This window comes from Chiroxiphia lanceolata, chromosome 13, assembly GCF_009829145.1.
Source record: "Chiroxiphia lanceolata isolate bChiLan1 chromosome 13, bChiLan1.pri, whole genome shotgun sequence".
In the NCBI taxonomy this organism is placed as follows: domain Eukaryota; kingdom Metazoa; phylum Chordata; class Aves; order Passeriformes; family Pipridae; genus Chiroxiphia; species Chiroxiphia lanceolata.
Genome location: NC_045649.1, coordinates 9,631,103 through 9,651,249, shown reverse-complemented (window position 1 = coordinate 9,651,249; position 20,147 = coordinate 9,631,103). Strand labels below are relative to the sequence as shown.

The window sequence follows — 20,147 nt, the reverse complement described above, 5'->3', positions numbered from 1 at the left end:
TTTAAAGGAAAGAAGAAAGTCAAATAAAGGAATTTAGTATCTACTTCATTCCATTTATACAAATAAAGAACTGTGATTCTTAAATATATAAAACATGAAAACAGAAGTAAACTATTATCAATAAAGACATCTTTGAAAATTCACCTTTTAACAGAAAGTACTTAAATTATAGTACTTTAAAACAATGTTGTGAGCAGCACAGCTCAGTTGTATATTTGCAATCTGACAATTATCTTGCCTTTTTTTGTTTTTGAGGTGTAAGAAACTCAGGAAAAAAATACTCCTTCCATTAACGGAAAAATAGTAGACAGAAAGACACTTAAAGTCATCAGCCAAGGATTTTCCAATTACTATATGCTGAGCAGTAGAGAAACAGTCAAACATCTACCCTGCCCCCTCCCTCCCCCATCTCTCAAAAATAATGTTTCAGTGCTTTGGATTAAATGATAACCAACTGAATTGATTTTGTCGTCTTGGCAACACTAAATCCAATGTCAGATCTCTTTGTTCTTTTTCAGAATCCACCAGCTGATAGCCAAGCATGTTTATAGCACCTTTGCAAACTTCCTGTACTTTCTTAACCTTCTGAAAGGGAAGAACGTTTCTCCAGGCCTGTGAAACACTAACTGCATCTCGAGACGTGATTTTGAAGGCTTCTTTTTTTTTTCCTGGTCCCTGTCCATGTGTGATATTATAGATCCAGCTTTTGAGCCTGGGGGTCAAATTAAGATCTGCAAATTTGTACATTTCTGAGATTTCTGATAATGGATCTCTTACCAGATCTTCAAAACGGATCATTAAATAGCGATTTTTAAGGAAATTAGGTGGTTTTAGAGTAGCCGTTTCGTAAATCTGAACATGACTTCTACAAACCTCTTGCATTACTTTGTATTTGCTGTCTTCCACTTTAGTGCCATTGGTACTCAAGACAATTCCATTGTCACGGGCTAAAGCTTTCACTGATTGTTCCCGTGACTTAACGACTGCCCTGGGGTCACGGACCAGGTGAATAATTTTGAGATTCAGGGATGGGTCAGTGAGAAGAGGGTAGAGGACCTTCAAGTCAAAGAATCGAACCTCCTTGATGACAACATGGCTGTAAGTTTTACAGGCTTCCTCCACCTTGCTGAACGGATACCGTCCACAAAGAGTCTTGCAGGCCATTTCGCTGGTAATGTCAGTGCGTTGAAAAGAGTCACAAGCAGGAGCTGAGCACAGAGCCCGACTCACTGCCCACTGGAAAAGATCGGATAAGTTTCTTTTCCAAGGCATGTAAGCATCAAACACAGACATGTCACACAGGAAGACCGACCTGACCAAGTCCCGCACTGCCATGTGTAAGACTTTGGCACTGTTCTGAGACATCGTAACCCACACGTGCCACGCTGGCTCCATCAGGTAGAAGACACTGGGGTGCTGGCTGAAAAGCTGCCCGACAAAAGAAGATCCCGACCGCCAGGAGGAGAGAATGAGGATGTGGACTTGTGATGGTTTCTCCTCAGCCTGAGGCATGAAACTACTGTACCGGGCAAACATGAAGAGTAAGAATCCAGTCTGAACTGTGACAAAAAGTATAACGACTGTGCTAGGAATCCGAATCCTTGCCATTCTCACCGAGGAAGAGCAATAAGAAAAGCTGAAAAAGAGAAGGGAAATGCTGGTGAACCTGTGGCACAATAACAATAAAACTTACACAGTAGAAACTCTTGCATTAGTAAAACCTTCCTTCAAATAGGTGGGTATGTATGTGGCACTAACTGCTTCCTTAACCAGTTGCACTTGGAGATAGTCATCTGCAGGTGACAGCTGTTAGAAACTGAAAGGAAGTAATGTGTGACAGTAAGATCACTGCACAAATAAACAAATAAGTAAATGTTTGATGTTGAAGAAAACCTGGGGTTGATGCAGCTCAATTCTTGGATTTAAAAAGAAAAAAATCTACGAAGTACACAAAGCCCTCAACTTGAATACTGGTAAATACTGCCAAGGGATAAAAAAAAAAATCCTTCTGAATGACTCCACTGTATTTCTGTTTCAGTTTGACACTACAAGAACTTCTATCCCCTAAAAGGAGTAGATGAGAACATCAGTAACTGGCTGCTGAAATAAAAATCATCTTCTTTTCTAATGTGAGTGCTGTACCCTGCAGTGGCAGTAGGCTGCTACACCAATTGATGCTTGTGCACAACCCTCTATTCTTCAAACTGCAGAAGATGGGTGAAAACTCACAACCTGAAGCCACATCTGGCCACACAGGATAAAATGAAAAAGCAGCTGACATGTGTCTTTGGTCTGGAGCACATATACCCCAAGACTGAATACCCCAAGTTTGCACTTAAGGGAATTACCCATTTGGGAGTTAGAAATGACTAGACATATAGAAATTACATATAACTCCTAGAAAATTTTAGGCATGGCAACCCCAAGTGGAACTGTTTTACTTTGAAGTCAAAGCTCAAGCCACATGCATTCCTCACAGCTTTTAATGAGAGGTTTTTGGCACCTACCCCTTTGTGCCCTCAGTTGTGCAGATTCCACTTGTAAGCAATCAGTGTAAGTTAGCAGGCAAGGTATTGGGAAAGTACGAGTCCTCATGTATGCAGATCATCTCCATACTTGCTATCTAGCTGCATTTACACAATTTGTTTCTTGTTACAGTGAGAGAGACATACCAACACACTCTGGACTCTTGAAACCATGTAGACTAGCAAATATATATACACACTCATTTGACATAATAAAATGCATTAAGCTCTTAGTTCTGATGTGCCCACAAGAATTCAAGACGATATAGCTGAATACAGTAAGGAGTAAAGATCAAGCACAAGGACAGTCAATGACTTCTGGAAAAAGGAATACTGAAGTGACTGTTGCTCCTCAGCCTAGAAAAGAGGCTCCCTAGACAGGGAAATCACAACTGGCCTGGAAAGAACAACTGCAAAAACACTCTCTCATGACTGCTCGAAACAGGAAAATTGGGGGAATTGAATTAATGATCTCTCATTACAAAATCTTTTTGTATGCTGCATCTTAAAAATATGAAACTCCACCTCAAAATGCTGTGGCAGCAGAAGTATACAAGAGTTCAACAAACTATTACATTGATTAAAAGTAAGTAATGGAAGAAGAACCTCTCAGGACTCACCAGAGGGTGCTGTTAGGCCAGCTCTTTAGCACAGAAAGGCAATATGCCAAAACTGCATCGGTTACTAGGTGAAACACTAGTCTGTGACTTGCTCTGCATTGCCTCACCTCTCCTTCTGCCAGTGCCCTCCTCCTTTGCCAACAGCTCAGCGGCACCACCTGTCCATCCCAAGCTCCTCTCAGGAGAGCCAAAGAGGGGCTCGTTCTGCCTCCTTTCTTTCTTCTTTGCTCCACAGTGGTGCTTCCTTGGCTGCACCTGCGTGACCAGAGCAGGCCTGCTGACCACAGGCACGGGGGAAAGGGCAGCAGAGGGGCCAGATGTCCTTACTGCCACTCCAGCTGCCACCTCAGTGACAAAACTAGCAAGCACCTCCTCATAGACTCATGCAATCATTCTGTCCCTAAGTGGCAAGGGAGCTACAACAGGCAGAAAAACAGACTGTGACAGACAGCAATTTGCAGCACAGAGCACTCCAACACCTCTCACACATGAAGTATGGCAATACTCGGTGGCACCACAATACATGCTTTTGTAAATAATGAATACTGCTTAGCATAAATTATTTTAATAAGCATAAAATATTTTAAATTATTTTATTATTCCTTTTCTGTGATAGTAGCAGTAGTACTTCTTTTGTGATACTGTTTCTTCAGGGAGAGTTCTAGCAAAGAGCAGAATAATCAGAAGTCTAACCCTCACAAATTCTTGAGGGACAATCATCTCTTCGCAGGCCAATACAAATGTTCAAAATGTGATCTGAAAAGCATCTGCATATATGGCTTAGTTGACAGTTCTAAGTCAAGCTCTGTCACTGGGCTTGCCTGCTAACAGCTACTAATGGAAACAAGATCCTGGACTAGATGAACCCTGGGACAGTCCCAGAATAACTATTCTTCCATAACATCCAAAGGAAATTATACAAACTGGCCAACAGAGCAATCATTTTCTTCATGACTTAAACTGCCTCTGATAGACTGCTGAGCTGCAGGGCCACTAGCATCTGCCACTGCTTGCCAAGAAACTAGATACAACACAGAAAGCTATCCAGTTTTACCAAGCAGGGTAAAAATACAGCCAGTGGTAGCAGGGCTTGTTTTCTAAAGAGAGCACTTTTCAGATCCAGAATGGCAGAAAAGAGAGAAAGAAACTATGTAATGGATGATTATTTAGCTCTTGCTTTCGGGAACTTTTATTCATTTGTCACGTAAGTCATGTAATGTTAGAATTGAGTAATGAGATCTTTGCAGGTCATCTCTGAAAGGAGTACAGTTTCTATTCAGCATAGAATTCAACCTGGAGAGACCTAGTAAATTATCAACAATAACATTTATAGCTTGAAAATAAAAGACCCTCCTATTTACACTGCTCAGTTTTTTTTTCTGGGATACTAAAAAGATGGTAGAAAGACAAAGAGAGTGCCTCACATTAGAGCTGTAAAGAAACATGCTCTCTGAGCTTGGGACAAAAGGCTGGGATGAAAGACTCCCTCAGAACCAACAGGCCTAGGTCTGCTTTGGGAAGACTGAAAACCCTGGCTGGAATAAAGCAAAATATCTGAGTGAGGAATTATAAATACCTGCTCTCCTACAATGGCTTCTGAGCAACTGAATTTTAACTGTCTTTGTCAGTCTTCCTTGGCCATTTTGAGTCTAAGAAAAGGTCCAGCACACTTTAATTTAAAACAGTTTATGCAGCACTTTTAAACCAAAGTCTTTACAGATTACACAGAAATTACTTCAACTTCATATAATGTTCTCAATTAATTTCCCAGATTGATCTTTTCCACTGAAAAATTAATACCTTTTGATAGCCAACAGTGATTGTCCTGTATGCTTGTCATACACTACACGCTGACTTTTCAGAGCAATCATACAAGATGAATATAAGTATCACCTGTGTACTTACGATTCACCAGATGCAGCAGCACTGACTGTAAAAAGAATGATAATGGTAAATGTCATCATGCATTTTGTAGAAATAATAGGAAAATATTTGTGCATGGCATGGTAAAGAGAGCAAAGATCACCTGGAGGTCTACTATCCCTCATGGAGAAGTTTACTCACTGCATACTTCACCTATAAGACATCACACCAATGCAATCACCACCAGAATTGCTTCTGTGGGCTCAACATTAGGAACACGCTTTGCTGCTCTAAAAAGTGAAATGCAGGAACGTGACAAAGGTGGTCAAAGAAAAATGCACAACAATATTACTAGTAATTCTTGCTGTAATCACCCAGCTGACAAAATACCCATTTCCAGTGTTCTTCTGCAGCTAGAAATCACACACCTTCATAAGGCAAAAGGTTACTGTATTGCCAACAATATGCAGATTGATCTTTGAATGGGGAAAGAAGTTCGTTTGGAGCGTGCCTTCTGTAACTACTGGTACTTCAGAAAGTTAAAAGTCTTTCTAATAGCTGGCCAATACTAAATAGTTGAAATTCAAAAGCCTGCTTAATTTTTTTAATAGAACAGTGAAACTGCAACTAAAACAATAAAAGTACAATAAATGTACTGTAAGAATTCTGAATCATAACAATATATTAGAATTCCAGCTGATACTGTTAATTTAGCTTTTCACAATCTAGGGGCAAATGATGTTGGAACAAATGTTTGTAGGAAATCATCAGGCTGAAATAGTTTATAGTACAATTAAACGTACCATGGATTTAATTACATGACCATTAAAGTTCTTTTTTCAAAAGGTACTGTTTCCTGTGGGTTTTATTTATAATTTTTGGAGTTAGATAAAGTTGTCCAGCCTGAACAAAAGGCAGTGTTGAGGCATAGCCCTACACCACCTGTTTCTCCATGCAATGCAGCTGAAGATCACCAAGCGTTTTCAGCTGCTAGAATTACTGGTGTTCAAGAAATGAGGTCTGCTTAGCTGCAATTTTTGTTAAGAATTTTTACTATGGCAAAACTGGAGCGACAAAGAGACACCTACAGTGACTGAATGCTATTCACTTACTTGAGACTCTGTCTGCAGCAGCACAATAATGTCCTCAAATTCAAACCGTCCTAGGACGAATGGGCTGAGGTGTGCCCTGTGTGCCCCACTGAAGCAACTGTTGCAACTAATAAATAAAGACAAATTCTTCCGACCGGTGTGTGACCTTCACCTGGAAAGAGAGGCTGGACACAATAGAAAAATGGGAAGGGATTTCCCGGAACGACGGCAAATGTTCTCTAAAGCACCTTATTTCACGACCTAACTCTAGCAAACGAAACGACTTAACCACCTCAGCCATCTTCTCTAGGGGAGAGGAAAGAAGAAGAAAAAAAAAAAACCCTAACCAAAAAAAGGTCTGATTTTCGACAGCTTGACCTCTGTCAACAACCGACTACACCTCAACCAACGGCCGGCTCGAGACGGTGCGACACCGGCTCCGCCGCACCTGGTGCTCCCGCTACTTCACCGCCACGGGCAGGGGCGAGGGCGGACGGCTCAAAAACATCCTCCGAAACGTAGTGCGAGTGCGAACGGCTCGAATACATCCCCCGAAACGTAATGAGAGTGCGAACGGCTCGAATACATCCCCTGAAGCGTAGTGCGACTGACTGCAAGCACCGCTGAGACCGGAAAAAACGGTCTGACCGCGACGACGAGTCCCGTGAGCAGCCGCCACCCCCACCCGCACCAGCCCGCCCGTACCTTCCCGCCGCCACCGCCGCGGCTCCGAGCTGCCGACAGAGACAATGAGCCGCTTTCAGACGTGGCCGAGGCGCCGGGGCAGCGGGAGGAGCTCGGGAAGGAGCCGATCCGCCCCGCTCCCGGAGCATCCCCGGGCAGAGGCGCAGCCTGGCAGAGGCGGCCCCGCCCCGCCCAGCACCGGCTGCCCGAGGGCTCGAGCGGCACCGGCGCCCGCCCCGCCGCAGCCGCGAGCGCCCGGCCCGAGCGCGGCACCCGCGGGGACGGATCGGGCCCGCCTGCCGCGGCAGCCCCCTCCTCTTCCTCCCTCTCGTCCTTTTCCTCCCCCTCCTCCTTCTGCCCCCAAGCCCGCCCCAGCCCCAGGCGCACAGGGCTCGGCGCGGCCGCGTCCCGCTCGCCTCAGGCGAGCAGAACCGGAGGGTCCTGACCCTGCAAAGGGACGGTTAACGAGCACCGGGGTCGTTTCTTTTATCCCAGCTCCACGCCTTAAAAGACTCCTGAAGCATGGCTCTTAAATGACCACATTCCCACTTCAATTTATGCATAGGACCTTTTACCAGATGCTTACTTTTTCTTCTTACAGAATCATTTACAGAAATTTGATTAATCCTAGCAAGCCACTGTGTCCTTCCTCAGTGAAGAGCATTTAGGTTGTTCTCTGGCATATGTGTACACATAAGATCTGTGTAGTAGCACTGTGGCGGATGGCACTGGTTTCAGATATTTTTTGTCTTTTTATTTTGGGTCGCTTAGAAAGCTAAAGGAAGAGTCCTCGCAGACAGCCTTCTGAGAAAGGCTCTTCCTTCCTCAACCTCCCTTAATGGTACTTGCAGCAGATCCTCAGGTATATTTTTTCCCTGTAGTTCAGTTTATTGCTACAGCTGAAAAATCTTATCTTTTTTCTATTGCTTGGTTACTTACAGAAGTAGAATGTCTCTTCAAGCTTGAGAAAGGAGTCAGAACTATGAACCAAGAACTATTTTCAGTATAACAGTGATCCAGGAAGTTACCACAGCAGAGGTATCACAAACAAGTTTTTTTTTCCCCTGCTGTGGTCACACTTGCCTTTAGGGCTCCTTTCACCCTGCATTCACTTACTAGCCGCAGTCATGAAACACAACTCTTTCAAAAGAAATGGAGGGATTGTTTCAGGTCATACTAAACAGTTACATGCCACTGGCAAGCAAATAATTCTTTTTGATTTCATCCTTTTAACTTTTATATAGTTCTCCACTTAAATTACTGTAGAGGATTTTTTTCCAGCTTTCTCTTTCTAAAGGAAAAGAGAACATAAGGATATTTTAATCTGTCTTTTCTAAACCGGACCTATTCTCCATTTTTTATTTCACATGCATTCACTGAACTGTTGCTCTGAGCAGCATCACTTGTCATAACTTAATGTGAAAGGCTACAATAGGAGATAACAGTGAGACAGGAATTACTGAAGTCTCCCAATACTGTTGCCTGCTGGCACTAGTCTCTTCCATGTTCCTGTTGCTACCTTGAACAGCTTTCTGTTCAGTTTGGAGGAAGACTGTTACACATTCCAGTTTTGTCAGAGTACAACATTCAAACCCTTAAAATGAGGTCCTGTGGCCTCTCCAGAGATTTCTACCCCTTGCTTATGCCCACCCAAATGCTTGTGCAGGCACATAACAAGTTCATTCAGGGAACTGAGTCATCTGAAAAAGTGATTATATTTGGTAAATATCATCCTCATCAGGTGATTATAATTTTTATCAGTTCTAAGTTATTTAAGTTCTGAAAGTAATTAATCACTTGCTTTGGAACTCTAAAGCTCCTCTGGTAGTATTTTTTGTTACTTTTCTTTCAATAAATACCAGGCTTCTCTGTTTTACTGTTCACAATTCACAATTAATGGTCTAGTAATAATGCCAATAGTAAATGGTTGTGCAAACCTTGCACACACTATCACCCACAACCCAGTTTCTCACATCAACCTTGAATTTATCCATCATCCAATTTAATAACTAAATTGCTGAGCATGTATAGCCACATAACTGTGGCTGTACTGTGACAGGAGTGTCTCTGACCTTAACTCACCCATACATTTTTTCACATTCCTCATATTTTGATTCATTTCATAGTGCACATAAATGCATGTACAAATAGCTCTGGACAGAACTCTAAGTCAGAAGTGAATTAATTCACAAGACAATAAAAACAGTTTATATTGTTACTTTTAGCATATTATTTTCAGTCTTCAAGGTGTAGCAAAATTAAGATAATGCAAAAGCAGACTCATTGCTTCCTACTGGCTTTTAAAGCGTGGTCCAGTTGCAAGCTCTTCTTTAACTCTTAATTGTCAAAAAAATTAAAATTTTCAGTTCCAAAGCAGTGTTCCCAGAAAAATTAGATGAATGAACATGTATTTAAAAAGGAAGCACAAACAGAGCATACTTGAAACATACTTACAAAATTCTGATCTTCCAAAGTAAAAAGTGAACAGAGAATAAAAGCAGGTGACTATTTTTGAACTGCATTTCGTTAAAGTGTTCTCAGACATCTCCTCAGGACTGGTGCTGTTTGTAGGATAGTACTGGAGAGACTGGCAGAACTGATGATACTGGAATTGTAGTCAACACCTGATTCTGGAACAAAAACATCTTAATCCTACCAAACACCCAAAGAAAGATAAGGAGGATGCTGACATACTGGATCCAGGCAAATTTAATAATTTCCCAAAATCCTGGCTGATATTTAAAGAAAGTCAAGGAGTGTTAATGAAGAAGCTTCTGATTGCAATAAGTAAACAAAGGAACTCAGAGGCAGAAAGGCACAAAATCTGTTAAGATATCAGTTTTTGTAGCAAATGCAAAGCCTCTGAGCCACAGAAACACCTAAAAGCCTTTCACCACAGTAGGTAACAAAAGCTGCAGAGAATATCTGTCCTAGAAAACATTTAAACCAATTCTGGGTAAAGTACCTATTTTGTGCCTGACTCACCAGAAAGTTGTTATTCGTAATAGTCAGGTAGGTAAACAAACCTCATTAAGAAGTACGCTCCATACAGATTCTCTTAAACACAGGCTTGTTCTTGTCTGAGAAAATGAGCAAAAACATAATTAACAAAGTAGTATTTTGCAAAAAAAAAAAAAAATCAAGTCTGCTTGCATGTGTAACAGATGTAACCCCTCCACTGTGGGGGTTATTATTATCTTGCATGCATATTTCTAATGATTTGCTTTAGGTCCCAGATTACAGTACCATGCTTTGCTAGTGGCATCCGTGACAGACTGGGACAGCAGGTGCTGCATGAGCAAAGCAAGATTCACTAAGAATATTCCCTGAAAATGGCTAAGAAACTGCCTTAAAGGCCTGTTTAGTAAAGCTGAAAAGCAACACGAATTCCCAGTAGAGAAAGGCAGAAAGTGGTTAGGCAAGTAGAACCATCTGGAGGAATGGACAAATAAGTATTTCATTAACTCCAGAACTTCAGCATTTGCTTAGCTAACAAAGAAAAAGTTTAGAAACAAATCTAGAAGAAAACAGTTTTCACTTGGCCTGTAGGTGAAGGCCCAAATAATGCAACCCAATTCTGTCACAGTTTATGCAGTTTTCAAAGGATATAAAATAACTTCCACTGGATAATGAATAGTGGCATTAATGATAAATGGTGTATCTGTTGCTCTTCCTGACATCCAAACAGGGCTGGGATCTGAAAAGACTGTTGTCACTAAAATGGGGAAAGGAAACATCCAGGTTAAGGGGCTTTTAGGTCTTAAATACAGGACCCAAATACCTCACAAAACATCTGCCAATATGCAAACTACTACTGTCCTGTAGTTCACAGCTGCACATTCAGGCTTACCATTTCTATCCCAATATGCTGCAATGATGTTTGTTAGATCATAGTCACTTGCAAAAGGACTTGTGCCATTGACCACAGACACCTGTTACAACAAGGAGACACTTGCATTATTTGTCCAGTCTTCAAGACAATAATTCTACTGAGTCTCTTACACAAAGTAACCATGCCCTTGAGGGAATGCACATAAACATCAGACTGAACATCTTGGCAGAATAACCTCTTCCCTCTTTTAGCCTAACACTAAAACACCAGTTCCAAAGTTTTAGGGTTCACTCTGTGCAGGACTAAAATAACCAGGGTGTCACCTATGATACCAGGAGGATAAAAGGGGAGAGGAATTGACGGGGAAGGGAAAAACATTTCCTCACATTGTATCTGGTATCCAGTCCACAATGGTTAAGTAATTGCCTCTGGTTCAGTTTCAGGTCTCCATTCATATAGAGCCGAGACCCTGGCACAGGAGAAAAAAACTGAAGAAAAGCCATGCTCTGCATCACAAATGTTGACATTCTCTGAAACAGTGAACACAAGAGAAGAGAATTTAGGCGGGGACACACCTCCCCACACACATTTCTACCTCTTTGAATCTACAAATTTTCTACATGGATTCGATATTTTTCTGACTCCCAAGTTTCAGATCATTATATTAGTCTAAACAAGGGAACACCAAATAAAAAATATTTTTAATTTTTTTTGTGATCTACCTTAGTTATTGCATACAAAGTTCCACAGGAAATTCAATCCAACAGTCTGTGGTTAATGACAGTATTACATGTAAAAAGCAGCAAGATGACTAAACATAGTCCTTGTAGACACACTTTAAAAAACTCAGCAATCAAAATCAAGACTCCTGCTCTGCAATAAGGACCAAATAAAAAAGTTCCTCAGCTCTTATCAACCACTCAACCTGAAGGAAAATTTTTACATTTACAGTGGAATAGAAGTCTTGAATATTGTAACTCTGCGATACTAATCACTGATCTAATGCTTCAGCCCAAATTTACGACTGTTGGGCCTTTATTCTGGGCCTCACAGGTTTAAGAAGTTTTCTACACCACTTGTCTAACTGTAATCAGCAAGTCTCTTGGATAAGCTCAGCCTAATCTCCCTAGAAAAACAACTTCTTGTCTGTGTGGCTGCATCCAACCCAGCTCTATATTATTGCTCCTTTCAGATGTATCCATGGGTTTTTGTGCACTGAAGTTTTACTTGTTGCTTTAGGTATTAATTGCACTTGAGATACAACAGCAGCAGAATTGTATTGTCTTGTCTTCCTGTAACACTTTCTTCCTCCTCCCCGTTGCAAGATACAGAAAATCCTGGTAGATCATTACCAGTGCTTCAAGAGTTGTTAAGTAAGCAAAATATATGGAGTTTTTGGCTGTTGCAACAGCCTACCTCTCCACCTCAGAAAACTAACTGGTTATGTCAAGGCACAGCAGTATGTAAGAATGCACATCCTTCTCCCTGCTGCAAGACTCTCAGTTATTTCCTGGTGCCACCCCCACTGATACTCACTGTTGTGCATTTCTGTCTTCTATGCTGCACTACAACTCAGGAGAATATAGATCTTGAAAAACATTTCTAACAAAGTGTATCAAAATAGGCAAGCTAGAGCTAGACTAGGAATGACTCAGCAGAGGAGAAAATTAAATATTTGTTAGTAAAATAAATATTTTAGATAGGAATTTCAAATGTGAAAAGTTTCTTTTCATCCTTTGTATAACCACTACTGGAATATTACACTGGGTCTATACATCACAACAAACATAACTAAAGATGCTCACATAAAGCTGGTAGGAAAAGAGTAGAATCAGCTGAATGCCAAATACATGCTCTGTAGGTTGGAGTGGAAGTTCCAATTCAAAATGCAACTGATCCATTTTGCCATCTTGATTTTTGTCTTCTTCTCTAGTCTAAAAGAATATGATTTTTTAAAAATACAGGAATTTCTGTTAGAAAGAAAAACTGAAAAGGTAAAACCCCAGGGGACCTCTACAACTGCAGCATGCACAATCAAAGGAAGCAAATAAGCTGCAGTGTTAGGAAAGAAATAAAAAGCTGCTTGACTTGACAGACCAAGAACTAGAGACAAGGAAGAAGCCTGCAATGTTGTCTGTTATACTACATCTCATATGCCCCCCCAGGAAGGAAAAGCTCACTAGACTCTTCAAAGTCTTTTCTGCCCTACACCATTCTGACCATCTCCCCAGCATCCTATAAAGCATGCCTTAGTGCTGGATCTTCTGTCAGACCCTGTGCAAATATGACGGGTGGTCAGGCTTTTGCCTCCTGCCACTGCAGCATGCCTCTTAATGGCTTCTGTACTCCAATTCCTGGCTGTGAGCCAAGGCTTGCTACACCTCTGTGCCACAAATGCCCAGTACCTCAGCTATTTGCAAGCATAGCAGGACTCGTAACAGAGGCAGACAGAAAAATAACTGCCACTGTGGAATCCCAGAAGGAACAATGACTGCAAGGCAAAGGCTATGTGCTTTAGGAAGCTCATATATGCTTCCAAAACTAGGGCCTACCTAGCAACCCATGCAAGTTCACATCATGATAAGCCATGTGGCCAGGGGAGGAGAGCACAACTGATTTGAGGGAAGTAAACTGATGTGTTCATGCAAACCACCAGTAGTGCTTAGGAACATGGTTCAGAAACCGGTAGTTTGGTTAATGGTTGGACTTGATCTTAAGGGTTTTTTCCAACCTAAGTAATTCTATGATTCAGTAGCACTGAAGAGGGAGTTAAACTGGACTCGTTAAAAATCACTTCTCCCAAGTGGATTCTGATGTGAATGCGTGAAGCTGCTGCTCCTTGAAGGCAGCAGTGCCCACTCGTGCCCCGAGCCGGCTGCCCCACTCTGCAGCCCCGCTTCTCTCCGCTGCTGCCGGGCCCCGGGCAGGCCTACCGCCAGGAGCGGGACTCGGAGCCGGTCCTCCTGCAGCCTGTTGAACGCTGGGAACGTGCTCCACGCCAAGAAGCTGCCCGGGCTGGGCCCGATGGTGGCGACGAGGAGAACCTCGTACCGGAACCGCACAGTGGGCTGCTCCAGGTACGTGCTCTGCTTCAGCCAGAAACCTGAGGGCAGAGACAGCACGAGATTTCAGGGCCGAGCCGGGCCCGGCCGAGCCGCGTGGGGTCGAGTGGCGCTCACCGTGGCTCCGGTAGGCCACCAGCAGCGGCGGCACATAGGTGAGCGCGGTGATGAGCAACAGCGCCAGTGCCGCAGCGGAGCAGAGCCCGGCCCGGTAGCGCGTGTAGAGCGCTGGGTGCGAGAACAGCTCCACGCCGGCCATGGCGAGCGCTCCGCGCGGGCCGCGCTCCCGCCGCGCAGCAGCGCGGACTGACGGGAGCCGCGCCAATCAGCGCCGAGGGGCCGGGCGTGCCAGCCAATGAGCGCACAGCTCCGCCCCCGGGGCCGCGTGCCGCGTGAGGCGGGACAGCGCCGGCGGCGGGAGGGGCCGCGCTGTCGGGGCACTGCCGGGGCACTGCCGGGGCACTGCCGGGCCGGCCGAGCCCGTGGCGCGGTCCCGAGCGCCCCGGCAGCGCCGTGGGCGGGGGCGGCGGCGGCCTCATCACCGGCCGGTGGCTCCGCGCCGGATGCCACAGCCCCGCCCCGCGATCCCCGGCCGGAAGCGCGGCGGGCCGGGCGGTTGCCGGGGAACGGGCGAGCCGGAAGTCCCGCCTGCCGAGCCGCCGCCGTTGTTGTTGTGACAGGGACCGTGACAGCGACAGGCCCGGAACGAGCCCCCGCCCCCCGCACACGGGCCTCGCCGCCGGCTCCGCTTCCCGCCCGCCCGCACCATGAAGTGGATGTTCAAGGAGGACCACGCGCTGGGTAAGGGTGGGCCCGGGCCGGGCGCTGTCCGCCAGCGGCCCCGCCGCCCTCCGTCTGCTGTGTCGCCATCTGCCCCGGTCGGCTCCCCCAGCCGCTCGTCTGTGGGCGGGCAGCCGCTGGCGGCCCTCGCTGAAGGGTGGTGCGATGCCCGGGAACGGCCTCGCCGAAAAGCTGGAGATCCCCTCGGAGGGTGGGGAGGTGGCTGCTATCCTCGCAGGCTCTCGGCCCTGCGGGCGCTGCCCTCTCGGCCTGTGACGCCGGCAGTACTGTTACTGTGCAGTGACTAATTATGAGTTTTGTTCACAGAGCACAGATGTGTCGAGTCGGCCAAAATCCGAGCCAAATACCCCGACCGTGTCCCGGTGAGTAACCGAGCCAGCTTCCTAGGAGTACTTAGAGGCAAAGGCAGATAAGCTGTTTCCATCCTTCACACTCTTTGATCAGTTCCCACTAAGTAAATTCATGTTCCTTCTTGTATCCTTAGGTGTTTTAAAGAAGCTCCAAACACATCTAACTAATCCAATGTTCCCTTCCCTGTCCCAGTGTATATTGACAAATAAGCAAGAGTGCCTAACTTTATAAACACTTTCCGGGCATTTTAATGATTTATAAGGGTCCTGGTTTCTTCTACTGGCAATTATATCCCAGCAAACATCTTCATTATCTTGAGGATTCATTCTGTGCCTGATCCTAAGAAAGATTATGAATTCTTTAAACCTTGACAATCTTCCAGCCTGGATATATGAGTTAGATGATATTCCCTCTTGTATTCCATGCCTATAACCAATCATCATGGTGAATCTCCTCATGTAAACACTGTTTGAAGAGCCAGTACAAGTGGTGAGCCCTCCTTTCTGCATTAATACCTACCATTCTGCTAAATAGTGAATGACCTCTCTTCTTCACTCCACAATCCCTTTTATCATGTTTCAGTCTGTGAAATGACCACACTTCACATCCTTATATAACAGCTAGCAACATGTCCACATTCTCAACTTACTTGCTCATGTGTAAAATGTCCCACATCCCATCTGACCATGGGCCAGTTAGTGCTACTCCTGCCTCACCTCTTGGTGAGTAACTTCTTCATTAGCACAGCCCAGAGAAGAATCTATTCCTGTTGCCTTTCTCTGCTGCTCAGTTGCACGTAGTTGTCACAACATTGTCTCCAGTTGCAGTCTGGCAAGCTGATATGATCCTTCCCATTCTGTCCTGCCTGACTATCCCCTCATATATGGACTGCAGCATCCTTAATGACCGTACATCTCCAGATATCCATTCATCTGCTTCAAGAATGTCCTTCTTAACCACAGGGGGAAAAGAGACATAGAAACTCTCAGTGAGAGACAGAATTACATGCTGCTGTATCAGGAATGGACAACAAGATGTATGTAGATACAGGAATTAAATCTCAAATTGCAGTGTAGTGCTTTGTCTGGACAGGTCCATGTTTTCTGCTTGATGATTCATATTGAGCCATGTACCTTTCATAAAATAGTTGGTACCAGTTTAATAGTTAAAAGTGTTTTTCAAACAACGTTTTAAAGGGAACACAGAGCTAAGGAATGGAGACACTGAACCTCTTGTAAAACTGATTTCCCCACCTGCTGCATTTTTCCTTCAAGAACTAGCCTGTATGGAGCAATAAGCATCAGGTCTTTTCCACAAGCAATGCTTAATTCTCCTTTCCCCTGTGTCTGCTGCTTTTTGTTTCATTTTGTTTCATTTTGTTTGTGGCCATCTTGCTCTTTCCTTCCTGTAGTCTATTCCTGATTTCCTAAGGTATGATGAAAGATGTTCTAATGTCAGTTCAGCATAATTCAAAGGTGGCCTCACCAGTACCAGTGCAGGATCACCTCTTAGTACTTTGCCTAATGCAGTGCAGGATGCCATTAGCCTTATTTGCTGCCAGGGCGCACTGCTGCTTATTTTCAACTTTGGGTTCCACATTGCAATGATTTCATGTCATCAGTGTACAAAGTTAAATGACACGTGCACTTCTCTGTCATGGGTTTCTTTTGGGCATAATGCAGCTTTTTACCTCATGACTGTCAGCCTCAGATACAGGACGTTTTGAGCCATTGTGTGTATGAATGTAGGTTTCAGTGTAGCCGTAAAATCAGGTTTTATGGTACTGAGCCAGTTCTGCCTCTCATTTGGTTGCAGTCAAGAAACCTTTTTGTTCCTCCCCTCTGCTCACTGTTGCCAGCCTGTGCCGGCAAGAGATTTACCCAAGCTGTCTGTTCATACCAATCCTGACCTTCACACTTGCACTTTACAGGTCATAGTGGAGAAGGTCTCAGGATCTCAGATTGTTGATATTGACAAGAGGAAGTACTTAGTTCCATCTGACATCACCGTGGCCCAGTTCATGTGGATCATCAGGAAGAGGATTCAACTGCCATCTGAGAAAGCAATATTCCTCTTTGTAGACAAGACTGTCCCACAATCCAGGTGAGAGGCTACTCACGTAGTATTCAGAACCATTTCAGCAAACCTGTGCATATTAGAGGGTCAGTAACACCATTCTTTGAGGCTCATTTGGTGGTTTTAGGAGGTGTTTGGTTACATCTTCATATCACTGTGAAAGGGTTTTTTCCTTATGAGTTTGATAAACATCTTATTTTTTGAGCCAGGCTTAAAGGAAAGGTGACTGAAAACCATATTATTATAATTTACTTCCATGGCAAAAGAGTGAGCTTTGCAGTTATGATATCCTTGGCTGAGTGCAAGAACACATACATCACCAATCTCAAAAAAATTATTCTTCTCAATGTAACAAAAAAGGTGCACATTAAATTTTTAATAGCAAATGTCATAAATTATTCTAAAAAACCCAATAACTTGTCAGCTTACAAAGAAATTATGATGTTACAGACTACTTGCTGTTACTTTTTTAAAAAGTTAATTATTTTCATCTATAAACAAAAAAATGCACAGTTGCTATAGAAAGGTTTTTCACATTGCTTTTATATAGGAGTAAGTTTCACTGTTGTCTGCTACATACAGAATATAGCAGAAGCAGCTACTACAGCTGCTTTCTACAGGAGAGTTTTTAACAACATTTGAAGAAATAGTAAGTCATGCTGTTACATGGCTTAAATGTAATAATATTCTTATTACTTACTTGTTGTAACAGTAACAGTCCCTCCAGGTGACCTGCCCAGACTCAGGAACAATTTTTATTTACTCTGTGATACACAGTAGGGAGAACCATGACAACCATCTTTTTCTACTTGTTTTCTTTTAAGAGTAATAGGAATGCCTTCATAACAGGACTGTAGAACTGCTAGGAACAGGACAGACAGACACATTGTCTCACATCACATGTTCACTATGAGGTGTCACATCTCAACTGGAAAAACAGGGCCTTGAACCTTCAATATCAATGTAAAAATTATAACTTTTTAACAGATAAAATATCCTGTTAATGGCTCTGCTCATCTCATAGGCTGAGTTTATTACATAAACTGGATGAGGAGAGGAGGATGTCAAGGGTTAGTGATCTATCTGCTACTCACCAGTTCTCTTCCATTTCAAGCACTGCCTCCAAATCCTCCCAGCTCCTCTCTTGGGTAGAACGACATGGTCGTTTTCCCTGTCGCTCCCATCCACTCTCCATCTTTCAGTTCACGAGCCTTTTCTCAGTCTTGGGAAGCTGGAGAGAGGTGAGCTGAGGAGGAACCATTTGTGCACCTGACTGGTGTCAACTGCCTGTTCCATCTGTAGGTAAATGGTTGGAGCAGTTGTACTGGTCAAGTAATTGCTTGGGTTTCTTTTTGGTTTCAAAATACAGACATTGCCCTGAAGACCACAGCTGCTTAGACTGTGAAGGGCCACACACGTATTAAGTTTAAGAAAATTTTTATTTGATCAAATGTTCAAAACCTCAGCCACTGAAAAAGCATTAGTTTCCAACTAAATTGTAATTTACTGCCCACATATTTTGGTACCAGCACTATTTGAAGTCATCACTTTTTGACAATATAGAAAACAAAGCTTTTGCCCCCCAAAACAACCTGGACCTCAAAGAGACAGTCCAAAAAAGAGACTGGCTGAACACTCAGAACTATACCAGGTGGAGGGAGGAATGAGGTTGCTCACACAAGAAGCAAGACATTAATGCAGCTGCATTCAAGTACTGTCAGGCTGTTAATTCTGGTATTAGTCACTGCATCTAATGCACGATTCAGAACCTGAAATACATTCAGTGATTTATTTCCAATAAAATAAGGAAGCGTTCTGACAAATGCGTTTGTGAAGAATTATCAAAAATTTACTGTGCAGAGAGCCCAAGATCATTTTGCTAACTCAAGAGTCAACTGCTTTTCATATATCCTCATTTTTGCATTTTAATTTATATACAGATTTATGTTTTAGCTTTTATTACTCCTTGTTTTTTATGCAAGGTTCTAACTGTTAATATTTGCAACTGTCATGAGCCAAGCAAACCATTTCTCTTTTTTTCCCCTTGAAGCTTAACTATGGGACAACTTTATGAGAAGGAGAAGGATGAGGATGGATTCTTATATGTTGCCTACAGTGGAGAGAACACATTTGGTTTCTGAATGGTGGGTCTTGGATACTATACCATCCTGCTGTGTATCTTGTAAATAGCTGATCATTTTCTGTTCGGATGTCCACAGAAGTTCCTTCTATATACATGCATTTGTAACTGGATTTATTTCTTAATATATTGATAGATCTTGTTTTATTAGACTGTTAAATTATAAAAAAAAAGTTTTGTTGGTTTTGTGCATTTTTGGTTTTTTCTCATGGCTATGAATTCCCAGAGCCTCACTTCTTCGGAGGATACATTTGATGACATTGATAAAATAATAAAGCAAAGTAGTTGGGCTACTAAAACATGAAGAGAAGAACACACATTTATTCTGTTTTGAGGTGTTAGTTTAAGAAAAATAAAACCAATAAATTAGTATTGGGAACACTGGATTTGCTAGCTTCGAAGCAGGACCAAGATGCTGATCGTGTTGAATTGAGCCAGTATGTTCCTCTTTCTCAATTAACAAACAAGTACAATAAAAATTCCTGTCACAAACAGGCAGTGCTGTCATTTCTTTACCTTAATTTTGTCCAGAAAGTTGCACATCCCATTTACTAGATCCTATACAGCTGCTTATATTACTTACTAGATGCGGAACAGCTTCTCAAACTTTAGCGTGGCTGATGATGCAAGGAAGAAACAAGGAGTTCTTTGTAGGTTCCAAAACCAAGAACTTCAGATCTACTACATCTCATCAGGAAGAGAGCTAAGCTGGCCCACAGGCTATCAATGGATGAGTAAATACCATGGACTTTGGAGAACAGGACCCAGGTGTCAAAAGCACAGCATGTAAGGGAAGGGCACCTAGGTGAAGGAATTATACAAATAGGAGACCTAGAGATCTGAGGAAGTGGAAGGCATAATTCTTACATGAGTTATTGCAGAGCAAGTAATAATTGCAAAGGAGTTCAGATTAAAACAGCTGCACAAGTAGCTCTTAAAAAAAACCCAAAACAAAACCAAAACAAACACCCCCTCACCCTAAAAAGTAGCTGCATTACAGGTAATTATATAATTACACGTCCTTTCCAGTCAAAACTCAGTAGATATTTTAAGGACGTTACAGAACCCAGTATGTGAAAGAACAGCTTCCCTGTTGCTGAGT

The 20,147-nt window shown here is 43.1% G+C and overlaps 3 protein-coding genes across 6 annotated transcripts; 1 reads left to right on the top strand and 2 right to left on the bottom strand.

Moving 5' to 3' along the window:
* Positions 1–9,346, bottom strand: LOC116793628 (carbohydrate sulfotransferase 6-like). 4 transcript variants are annotated; one of them, XM_032701579.1, is made up of 3 exons: positions 6,805–6,890; positions 6,121–6,284; positions 1–1,636 (listed from the first exon to the last, which is right to left on the bottom strand). In XM_032701579.1, exon 3 carries the CDS (start codon positions 1,606–1,608, stop codon positions 427–429), a length of 1,182 nt encoding a protein of 393 aa, XP_032557470.1. In that variant the 5' UTR covers positions 1,609–1,636; positions 6,121–6,284; positions 6,805–6,890; the 3' UTR covers positions 1–426. The 4 variants fall into 4 exon arrangements, with proteins under 4 accessions (XP_032557470.1, XP_032557469.1, XP_032557471.1 ...); XM_032701578.1 differs by lacking the exons at positions 6,121–6,284; positions 6,805–6,890 and adding an exon at positions 9,238–9,346; XM_032701580.1 differs by lacking the exons at positions 6,121–6,284; positions 6,805–6,890 and adding an exon at positions 7,723–8,067.
* Positions 8,769–13,983, bottom strand: TMEM231 (transmembrane protein 231). The gene is made up of 7 exons (XM_032701581.1): positions 13,795–13,983; positions 13,549–13,718; positions 12,421–12,549; positions 11,002–11,145; positions 10,634–10,715; positions 10,393–10,498; positions 8,769–9,522 (listed from the first exon to the last, which is right to left on the bottom strand). Exons 1-7 carry the CDS (start codon positions 13,934–13,936, stop codon positions 9,333–9,335), a joined length of 963 nt encoding a protein of 320 aa, XP_032557472.1. The 5' UTR covers positions 13,937–13,983; the 3' UTR covers positions 8,769–9,332.
* Positions 13,984–14,253: 270 nt separating this feature from the next.
* Positions 14,254–19,537, top strand: GABARAPL2 (GABA type A receptor associated protein like 2). The gene is made up of 4 exons (XM_032701582.1): positions 14,254–14,478; positions 14,785–14,840; positions 16,760–16,932; positions 18,956–19,537. The coding sequence occupies exons 1-4, from the start codon at positions 14,445–14,447 to the stop codon at positions 19,044–19,046; spliced, it is 354 nt and encodes a 117-aa protein (XP_032557473.1). The 5' UTR covers positions 14,254–14,444; the 3' UTR covers positions 19,047–19,537.
* The last annotated feature ends 610 nt before the right edge of the window (positions 19,538–20,147 follow it).